General features: G+C 39.0%; 1 protein-coding gene across 1 annotated transcript; it reads right to left on the bottom strand.

The window, feature by feature from the left end:
* Positions 1–2974: 2974 nt before the first annotated feature.
* LOC122760155 (meiosis-specific with OB domain-containing protein-like) lies at positions 2975–10340 on the bottom strand. The gene is made up of 14 exons (XM_044015223.1): positions 10310–10340; positions 9899–9994; positions 9292–9349; positions 8938–9069; positions 8603–8675; positions 8264–8459; positions 5582–5682; positions 5329–5381; positions 5064–5159; positions 4763–4855; positions 3772–3916; positions 3508–3694; positions 3309–3395; positions 2975–3225 (listed from the first exon to the last, which is right to left on the bottom strand). The coding sequence occupies exons 2-14, from the start codon at positions 9953–9955 to the stop codon at positions 3115–3117; spliced, it is 1389 nt and encodes a 462-aa protein (XP_043871158.1). The 5' UTR covers positions 9956–9994; positions 10310–10340; the 3' UTR covers positions 2975–3114.
* Between the last annotated feature and the right edge of the window lie 1332 nt (positions 10341–11672).

Here is an 11672-nt window from a genome sequence, read left to right as displayed (position 1 = left end):
CAAATAAAACAGGAAGTGGCAGAAGTAAGTCACAAACGCAAAACAAAACAAAAAAAGCAACCCTTGACAACAGTAGCAAAGGACAAGAAGTTGCGTCTGTATCTCAACTGAAATTATTATTTTTTTTAATTATTTATTTGCTTAGTGGCTACACTTCCAATACAAAACATTAGAAAACACAAAAAATGTAGGTACAACTACAATACGATACCATGTTGTGATACAAAATATGATAAATGCAGTTCTAAAAATGCCATAATATGAATCAAAATGCTAAAAAAGTACCTGACTTTGCAAAAACATGACCATGATATCATTCAAAATATTAAAAATGATGTGATAACTAATGTTTCGCTTACTAATTCCTTTCCATTTTCGAGCAAAAGTGTGGAATAAGATGACCAGGGTAGCATCACAGCAGCGCTGCTTGTTTTTGTTTTCCCATAATAACCCACTAAATTTGGATTCCTGCTACATTTTTGGACTACTTGGAAACCGCTGATTTAGTGAATAAAATGTTGCAACCTACATAGAAGTCTTCAAGTTTGACCAACACTCCAAAACCCAAAGGATTTTAATTTATAGTGATATAAAAAAGCGTTTTAGAAGCTGGAACCAACAACCTGAAACAGTTAAAATGAAATTGAGATGTTGGCAAAGGGCAGCACTGTTTGTTGGAGGAAATCCCAAACAGCAGTAAAACACTGAATAAATGGTCTTTTACTACTTGAATCAAAACCTACATTTCATATGGGCATTGTAAAACACATCGACTGTGGCGTGTGGTACAAACTGTTTACGTCAGCTGCGTTGCTTTTCCTGAGGTTATAGTTGAGTCTTAATTGAAAGTGAACAGAGAAGGTGAGGAATTTGTGTGTCGTGTGGCACAGAAATAGTTCCAAGAGCTCCGCACCTCTGTAACAGCATCCGATCTCCCATCACATCTGTCTGCCAATTGCAGACGAACCACAAGGTAATAGACAGACAGATTGGAGTCATTACTGGATGAGATGGGAGAGGAATGGAAGCCTTAGACAGGGAAGGCTTGGGAGTCATAATAACAGCCTTCCTTGTCTTCTTTTTTATAATACTGTAGTTGTGATGCCAAAACCACATAATCCATCCTGAAACCACAGTCTCACACTGGAGACAAAGTTATACTCATCTTAAACCACCGACTAACACTGAGTATTAGTGATGCATTGCTCGGGATTTTTTTATTACCCGCACTAATCTGAGCTGCAAAAACGTTCCTTAATCTACGGCCTGACCACGACCCCAACCGTGACCCCTGCTTTAAATTCCTATTTCTGTTATAAACTAATCTGTTCTCTCATTAAACTATCATTCGAACTTATCTACATATAGTACCTTCTAGGGGCGCAGTGGTATATCAGTGGTAGAGCGAGTTGTCTTTCAAGCGGAAGCTCGTGGGTTCGATTTACTGCTGTGAAAGACACAGTGTAAAGCAGCTTTGAATGGTTTATAATAATTAAACCTAATTGGACGATACCAGCTGCCAATCATAATTTACAAAATTGACATGTGCTCCTGGAGAAGTCCTGAAACTAGTGTTTAAGACCATTAGCTCGTAAAGAAAATGACTTTAAATAAATCAAGTGACAAGTAGAAGCTCATTTTCCCGTAGGCTTCCATTCCCGTAGGTTTACTTGCTGCACTTACTTACTACACCATCTGCTGTGTCGAACCCGAAAAACGTCTGCATGCTGTTTTTCAGATGCTTTGGTGCTAGCTAGCTTGAGTCCCAAATGTATGTACAAAACAATACAACATCAGTGGGTTATTTTTTTTTTGGCCTAGAAATCATTCACAGTGGATATAAGATGGAGCTTCCCTCAGGACGCCCTCTGCTGGACCATGCGGTAATTACTTCAGATGGTCAAATGCACCTCGAGGCTGCAGCCTCAGGGATGAAAGCTGTTAATAAATGGGGTGCATTAACATTTTGATGATGTGCACACGCATACATACTTTAGATAAAGTATCGTAACCGGCCGTGGCCAGAATGACCGGGTCGCTGCCCACAGTTCCCTGGTTCACGTTCATGTTTGACCGGGGACTGAGTGAGGACACGCAGCAGAGTTTATATAAAAACACAACAGGTTCAATCTGAACAGCACATATTGATGCTAACATTAGCAGAAGAGCAGAAGTACAAACAGGCGCCGTGTCATTAAAATTAACGCAAACACAAACTGCGACAGTGACGTAACTCCACCGTCAAAAAACATTTAGGACAGATTCAAACATAGACAAAAAGGAGAAAGTTACACACAATTACCTTCAAATGCTGTACAGTGTTGTTGACTGCAAACTATGTACGCCCCGGGAACTTGTCCCCGAGCAACACACACCCAGGTTTCAAAGGTTCCGCGGTCTCTAAAAGTGTAATGGCGCCATCTAGTGGCGTGCTTTCATCATAGCAACACAAACAGAAGTGTACATACACGTTTTTAAATATAAAATACATATAAATCAACCAAAGAAAATCTCTCTCTATATATGTTATTTTAGAGTATGTTTTAAGTGTAATTGCTTATTAAATGTATATATTTTTTGTAGGCATTATTAGTAAAGCTCTTAATTGAACACTAATAAATCAATGGAAATACAATGTGCCCATTTAAATGTATCAATACAGTAATTGTACCTATTAGTACCATCTCTTGAAATTAAAAATATACATAAATGACAAAAAACAAACCAGTTTTTACTTCATTTTTGAGAATGTTTTCATTATTGATATCAGGCAGAATCGTGATAAACCCATAGCTTGTATGAAAAAATGTTCATTTGTATTTATTGCTTTGCTTGTACCGTAATCTGCTGCCTCCCATTTGTCACCTGTAAATAAATTGCCCTTCTTGGGATCAATAAAATTGTCCAAATATGAATAAATGTCAAAAGTTTCACTTTAAATTGACATAAATAACAGTTTTATTTAACAAATGATTTTATTTGACAGATTTGAAAAGTACATTAATAAATAAATAAATAATGTAGTGTCTACAAAACACAAGCAACATACGGCATCCCAACATTACCAAACAGTAGAGAACTAAAATGGCTACATGTGTTTTGTGTGTGTGTGTATCAAAGACGTAACAGGGCAGTCATGTGCTGCTTCACCTCTCCAGGGTCGGCCAGCGAGCAGGCGACCACCACCCCTTTAATCCCAGTCCTCATCCGAGGGGACTGCAGGATCTGCAACATATTGAGGGGCACTTTGTTTGTGTTTTAAATTTGTTTTGAAGACTAAGAAGAGAAGCTGCTGCTGCAGTACCTACTTTGACATAGATTTTGCATCTCTCCAAGAGAAATTTCCACTTCATGGCGGTGCGCTCGTCGTCAGTCAGACTGGCGAACTGGTCTGTCTGTGACAGACGCAGAAAGGTTGGAGTTGGTGAGATCAGTAAACAGTAAGTGTTTCTCCTCATTCTGTCCTGATCAGTGTATTTGTGTGTATTAGTGTAAGGTGGTACTGACTGTGCAGCCCAGAGTCGTCTCTGCCACAGGACTTCTGAGGCTGCAGGTGGACAGCGTGCCCGTGTGGTCGGTGAAATCCACCAGCAGGTCAAACCCCGTGGTGGCCGTCAGAACCTGATCTCTCCCCGAACACAGCTGGTTGGTGCAGCTCTGAGCATCTTCACTCACCTGGAACTTACACCTGGAGCTGAGACAGAGGACAAAAAGATTATTATTATCTTAAATCCTGCGTTCACACTAGTCCACACGTGTGTGTGAATTCACCAGCGAGTCCTGATGACTTTTGACACAGAAGAGTCCAGGTCCAGTTTGGAGATGAAGCTGTAGGTGATGCCAAAGAAAGCGTCAGGACTTTCCTGGGCCTTCTGCTTCAGCTGACTCACTGTGTACACATCAATGATGGAGTCCACTGCACAGACACAAGCAGAACCACATCAGAACCATGACATCATCTATGACCGCGTCATCCAAGACTGAGATCAACACTTTAAATGTTTGCCGAGTCATATTATCTTGTTTATTTTGGACAAATTTCTCAACCCATGGCCAAGTGAAAGAGACTTGAGCTTGTGACTGGAGGTTCACCAGTTCAAATCCCATGACAATTCAAGGGTTGGGTACCTCTGAGCAACGTACCCAAACCCCCATTGCTTCCCAGGCATAGATAAGTGTTGCCCAGTTTGTGTGTTCACTACAAAAACTGGTCACTATTGCTAATTGGTGTTTGTGTGTGCAATTTAAACTAATTCTATTGTAAAATTCCATATTTTCTACTAAAATGAAGTCCAGACCAAAGGCAAATCTTAACAAAGAATGTCTCAAATACATGGAGTGTCATTAAAAAAAGAGAAAAAAACGGCTTTAACATTAACTAAACTGCTGCCCTCACATCATCATGATTTCACAGCTCAAAATATAATCTGTTGCATAATCTCCTTTGAACCCGTTTAATTGTTAGATATTTACATTTAATCAGAGTAAAGTTTAAAAGTAGGAAAAAAAGGAGGACAAATCCATGTGTATATCTCAGCAACATCTTAACATAACAGGATGAATTTTGTCACGTTTATGTAAGATGGTAACGATAAGCAGGTAAAGTTTTATAAAAAATTGAAGCTCTGTTTTTATATATATAGCGTGTGCACACGTGTTCATTTCTTTTCCGTCCTCAACGTCCAATAATGTAATAAAAATAAAAAATCCATCACGGACGCCTGACGGCACGAGACCAGGGGAGTTCTCGGCTGAAACCCACCAGGCACATCCTCTGTTTTTTCATCTTGATCCAGCCCTCCAGACTCTGACACTTCCTTGGCGTAGCTGAACAGCAGACTGGCCTCCCTCGTGTCTGAGAACAGATCCATGATTGACTGTGACATTTTTCTCTCACTGAAACGGCTCCTCCTGCAGCACAGCGGGAAGAGTCCGTCTCGTTTCCCCCCCCTTACACGGTTCACTAAGAGCTGGCTGGCTTCATTCCCACACCAGTGCTTCTGATTAATTGTACAATAAACAGATTGTATCCCCAATCTCCTTGTTTCTTTGTGACGTCTTACCGGGATTGACAGTGATAATGGTTTTCGAGTTAACGCTCGCCGCCATGCCGCTGCGAAACCTGTCAAAGCTGATCTTGACGTCGGCGACAAAGAGCACTTTGAGTGAAGAGGAGAAGTCAAAACAAAAAGGAAGTTATCATCAACATGAGCACACATCTCACATCTCCTCAGTACAGTGTGTTAATCGGACGTGACAGGCATGGAAAAACAGCTCAATACAGATTCCCTTTTTGTGGCAGCGAACGAGCAGCAGACATTGACCTACCCGTCTCCTTGGGTATCCATGTTTGAGCAAACTGAATGGCTTCTCTGTCCCAGCTGGAATGAAGCAGAGGCCACAGAGTCACACACAAGTGAAAATCAAACACACGTGCAGATCAGGGGGGTGAAAGTAAATCTACACCGAGTTGAACCGCGTGGCCGGAGAGATGGAACATGGCACGGAGGCACGAGAAGGTAATAAATAAAAAATATTCCCTTGATTTTTCCCCCAAAGTGACTAAATGGCCGTGACGCACCACACGAGAGGGAAGGAGGGGACGGAGTCATCAAAGAGCTTCACTTCCAGCCTCTGGCCTTGGCGTCCATCTGAAGTGGTGAAAAGTTTCGGATCCCCAACCTGTAAAAAGTAAACACGCATCATCTAGAGGTCAATCTTTTCTTCATGTGACAAAAAAGGAAAGATAGTTGATTGAGTAGAAGAGAAGAGAATTTTTATATATGTTGGTTTTACACCTGTATAAAGGGGAAACTTTCAATAAAATCTAGTGTCAAAAGGTCCAGTGTGTAACATTTAGGAAAGATTACTAGCAGAAATGAATTCTACTACCCTTAAATATGTTGGTATTGGTGTATAATCACTGTTGTTTATGTTTCTAGACAACAGCCTCACAAATAACTGCTCCTTCCACATATACAGTACCTGATGCATAAACGAACAAAAGAAGAGTTAAAAAGATCCTTTCTGGTATGCAAAGGCCAACATAGTTCCATGAGCGTCACACTTGAGAAAGGGAGGGTTAAGCTGAGACATTCTCCGTTTGTTTCAAACTGAATTCTCACCATTAAATGTCACAAATACCGTTATTTTCAATGGAGAAGCACAAACAAGAACCACATCCTTGAAAAGCACTGAGAAGAAAGTATCTTCTCTTATTTTCCAGCTTCTTAAATGTGAATATGTTCTGGTTCATTGCTCTAAGAATCATTAAAACTGAATATTTTGGTTTGTGGACAATTGTGAACAGTTTACCAAATTTTCCTTTTACATTTTATTAAAACGATGACTCGATTGTGAAAACAATCGTTAGTTGCAGCCCTACTTTCTGTGCATCTCAAGTGGGTCAAATTGTCAAACTTTAAACTTCAATCATCAAGATGAAGCTCCTGATGAAGAATAAGATTAACACAGACATTGTGATTTCCTTCTTTTTCTTTGAATTCTTTGAAGGTTCTCAGTCATTCAAGTCCAGTTGCCTACAGCTAAATCCTGAAGAAGAACAATTGTGTCAGTGAAGCTGCATCAACTTCAGTCATCTGAACAACTCCCAGATGCTGCATGAGAATTCTTACACACTGGACCTTTTACATGTCGTGATCTAGCCTCTGTGTGAACCTTTAAGTCACATCCTCAGAGCCTCTGTTGTATGTTGTCGCTCCATTCAAACAGTCAACAGTCTTACCACTGTGTTACCACACAGACCAAACAGTTTCAAAAATCTATGAGGCAATAAGAAGTACTAAGAATAAGCAAATGTACACATTTGCTCAGAATCTAGAGTTATTTTTTTTATCTTATCAGGCTTCCATTCCACAACCCCAGTGACAGTATCCATGACTTTTCCATGACCTACGTCGCTAACTTTTCATCGGAACACTTCTTTTTTAACAACCCTTCCCTCCTTTTGTAATGTTGTTTTAAGCTCAGGAAACTTCAACGGCTTATTTTCCACCAAACTAGAAACACACAGATACAAATTAGAAACCGCTATCTAATGCGATCAATATGTGAGAAATTTTGGAAAGTGCACTCTGGCTCCTTTTATTTTAACATCTTATAATATTATCTGAATTTAATAACGGCATTGCACACATTTCCTGGGAAATGACTCGCAAACATTAATACCATCCCAACAATTTTAAAGACCAGATTGCACCGTGACTGATTCAAAAACAAACACTGAGTTTGGGAGCACACTGTGGCCGCAGATTTTATTCCATTTGGCCCTCGGCTCACATGGTTTTAAAGGAAACACTCACCCTTAAAACACTGTGGTGGAACAGCTATCAAGCATTCATTTCCATTTATTGGCCAAACATGAGACAAAGTTATACGAGGTTTTTGAAAATTTCCTCCATAGCTACGAACCTCGCCAGTCCCTCTGGATCAAAGTACTGGCACCGATTGTTCTTTTTTTTAATCGTGTTTTAGTTTTATAATCACTTACAAAAGTCAGAGAAGAAAAGCACACACAAATCAACAGTGGCTTTCCAATGATACTGGCAGCTGCAATCGACAAATATGTGAATTACCATTAAAATGTAAGAAGACAAGGAATCACAACCAGCACAGACCTGAGGAAAAACTGATTTTAGCCATGTAACAAGCTTATAAAGCTTATAAAATCTACATTTGCTTAAGTCTACAATATATTAGGTTCACCACGTTATCTTGCTGTTAGACAAACTTTTCCGACTGGAAACTGGAGTTTGGAAACCACTTTTCCTACCACACCTAAGTCCATTGAGAAAATGAGTGATTTTACGTCACAGCACAGGAGTTGTTGATCCACTGCTGCTTCATTTAGTCATTTCAGATGAGTCACTGAGTGACTTCAGTATTTGGAATCCTTCATTTAAATAATCCCAGTGACACAAACTGACCAAATGAGGCAGCAGCAGACCAGCAGTGTCCACTGTGTCCACCTGAGCGAAAATCGATGATTTACTCCATGGACTTTGGTGCAGGTTACAACAGTAAGTTTCCAGTCAATAAACACCATATTACAATGAGATAAAGCAGCACAATATATTCTCCCAATATCGTAGACAAAGGCAGGTGTAGATTTCATAACATGAGTCTTTTGTTAAGCAGCTAAAATCTGTTTCTCCTTATGGCTGACAGTCATTTTCTCAGTGAATGAATGGTCAGAGTGAAAATCTCTAAAAGTGAATTTCTGTAAGACTTTATTGTGTCCTACCGATTTCACCGCAGCCAGGATATTTATCACCGCGCCGTCCAGCTGCTGCCCGTTGGCCACAACGTCCCCGAGTGAGTAGAAATCTCTGGAGTCCTTCACTGGCAGGTGCATCAGTGGCAGCAGCCTGTCGATGGTGCCCACGTCAGCACACAGACACACCTGGGAATATGTCTCCCTCACCAGAAGCTTGCAGAAGCTGAGACAGCAGACAGTTTGGACACCTTCATCATCAGACATTACAGTACACCCTGACTGATGCGTCACATTTCTATCATCTTTAATGTTTCCCTTATGCTTCCCGACAGTGCCACAGGATGACAATCATGATTAGTTTATTACCTTGGTGTCGTAGGACAGAATTTTTCCCCTTTCTCTGGGTCTTTGTTGGTAACCAAAGGGTTTTCAATGGTGACTGGAAAATAAACAATTCAGCTTCAAAGAATCACCTCACAAAAGGTCCATTTATTATAATAAGATGCTGATATTACTCTTGAGACCAAAACCTTTGACTATTTTGTTATTTTATTAATTATTGATGCTGAAAATAAGAAAAGTCCTGTTGTAAATAAGACACAGGGCAAAGCAGAACATGATCACCTGAGACATACAGATTCAAATATACTTAAAATTTCTCTTTCCAAGGCATATGGGAACTTCAACAGCGTCTTCCTCACCACAATCTCCGACATTGAAGCTGTTGGAGAGGCCGTTGACGTAACTGTCGCTTCCCCAGGCTGTCACATTGACAAAGAAGTCGGGCGAGTCCTTGACAGTGAAGCCAAAAGTGAATCTTTCTGCACCAAATTCTGAAAATTCAGACACACACGACAGCTTCAGTTAGTGTCACATTTCACTGGAAGAAAGGGGAGACAGAGAAAAGCTCAAAAAAGTGTGAATATTTACTCATCTAACCAAAAGAGGGGGCTGGTGTGCAAGACACCGAGGTGCAGTGGTGCTAGCAAAAAAAACAGCTTAGGTGCACTAATGTAAAATATGTATGTAATAATAATAATTAAAGAAATACCAACTTTTTCTGTCAGGGAAGCTTTTTACATCACTTTTCCCGATAATGATCCCTGCTATTTTCTAGAAAAACAAATAAAACAAACAAATGGTAACAACTGTGACAGTTAGACATGTATATAAACAGTTTAATACAACTTTAACACAATATATACACTTATACAACTTTAATATATATATACACTTTAAAATAGAGCTTACAATCATTCTATTACAATATATAGTAATATAACTGTTTTAAATAAGAATGTAAAGACTTAACTTACTTAACATAGCCTCTTTACATATTTTACCTAAGATTCATGACATTTATGTGTTTGTTTGATTTTTATTTTGCTCACAAAGACGGTAAAACACCTACAAATTTAACTAGTGTCTCCTTCCTTTTAATTCTGAGGCAAAAATCAATATCTAATTACCTGACGTTTATCGTGATAATTATTGATATTGACTAATTTGACATAACTGCCCTGCCCCAACAACGTGAATGAGGCATTTGTTGCGGTAATTACAAAAAAACTTGAAATAAATTAAACAAAAAAGGAATTAGCTGTAATTTGTATAATTTATCCATTACATCAGTGTAATAGGGTGTAAATAAACTGAACTCACCAGATGAGAGAAACTGGGATGAAGTTCAGAGATGGCGATGTAGCTTTGAGCAGCCATTTTGATGATTCACAAACAATTTAAATCCCATTCATGGCTCTACAAAATAAAGTAAAACAGGGAGAGTAAACACTTATTCAAACCTGGATATATTTAAGTATTTCCCGTTTTTTATTAATAGTTTAGACCCGAGATTTTAGCTATTAAGGGATAAACGATAGTTAGCTCAGGTGTTAATAAGCTAACATTAGCTAATTAGCCTAACACCATGACTCATTCACTTTTGTTAAACCTCAAATTGACAACTTGGAGTGACGGTATTTTACATTTAATTACGTATAAAAAGACTAAAACAACATATTTTCATTGACACATTAGACATTTTGTTGTTTTAATTGAGTGCTTTTCATTTACCTGTTTCTTTTCTCCACCATTTAAATGGGGGAGTGTTCGCGGGCAACGCGAGATTCTCATGTTGCCTTCAAATGCAATCGGAACTCTCAAAACTATTTGTTTTTAAACAACAAAAATAACAAAACCAAACGAAGAATTAAGATGAATTAACCAGTTAAATAAAACAAAACATGAGGGCAAAAAAGAGGGCAAATAAAACTTTTCTATATCGCTTTTTGAAATATTACCTTTTGTGTAAAATGATATTGTGACTGTTTGTTCAAAAATATATATTATAATATATTTAGCACAAAATTGTGAAATAAATACTGTGGTGAAAAGAAAAACCTGGCTCTATTCAAGTAAAGTTGGGGGGGAACAAAGCAGCCGCTGTTACCGAAGGGCCACTTCAGTGGAAACAGTTATACACACACACATATTATATTTGCACACTACATGAGTCATTTTTCTTTGAATGTCTCCAGCGTGAAAATCATCCCTGCCTCTCAGGCTTTTGATATTGCCTTGATAATATATCCCAGTTGTCATGGGCGGCATGGGATTTGCCTGAGACGAGCCCGCCGAGGTGAATTTGACAGTTCCCGGGTTTTTGTTTTGATAGCTCAGAGCTGCGTTTTGACATGTGATCCAGTCTTATACACTTAAGCGGGAATCAAAAAGGTGTAACAGTAAACCCTTATTCAGCCTCGCATGGCCTTGTTACTCCTGCACGGTGACTAATCCCCGTGGTCATGTTTCTGGATCGGATAGAGATCCTCCCTGTGACTAATGTTGATTCTCAGGCTGGGTTATATACTGTACGTCTGTTAATGTGATTCTTCGGGGTTCCTAATCTCTCGTATAAAGCGACAACAACAATGTAGTAGAAGAAACAAAAGCGTTTCATAACACAATAACACAGAGTTGATGTGGTGAGTGATGATTTCTCATGAGATACAAGCAGTTTTGAGGTCATTTGCACTAGTTTAGAACATCTTACTTTGTATTTTATTTGCCTAGCATGTATATTTTTGCTTTTATGTGATGTCTTTCTCATGGTTACATTAAAGATTTGTAAAGTTCCCAAACCTGTGGCAACACAGTCATTTCCCAGTTTTTGGGATCTAAATCCATGGTTCTCATACTGTAGTATGTGTACCACCCGTGGTACCTGAGGTTACGCGAGATAAGAAGCCAAAGAGAGATAAGGTTAAATCAGACAAAAATAACACAGAACAGAACAAGCAAGGTCATTAAACTGCAAAAAAAGGGAACAAAATAAACAAAACCAAACAGACAATAAGGATTTCTGTTTGTTTGGGTTGCAACGTTCAGACGTGCACGGTTTAGAGAAACACATGTAACTCACATAAAATATAAATGT

The sequence above is a fragment of the Solea senegalensis genome, unplaced genomic scaffold (genome assembly GCF_019176455.1).
Source record: "Solea senegalensis isolate Sse05_10M unplaced genomic scaffold, IFAPA_SoseM_1 scf7180000013087, whole genome shotgun sequence".
NCBI lineage: Eukaryota > Metazoa > Chordata > Actinopteri > Pleuronectiformes > Soleidae > Solea > Solea senegalensis.
This window is presented reverse-complemented; position numbering and strand designations above follow the sequence as displayed.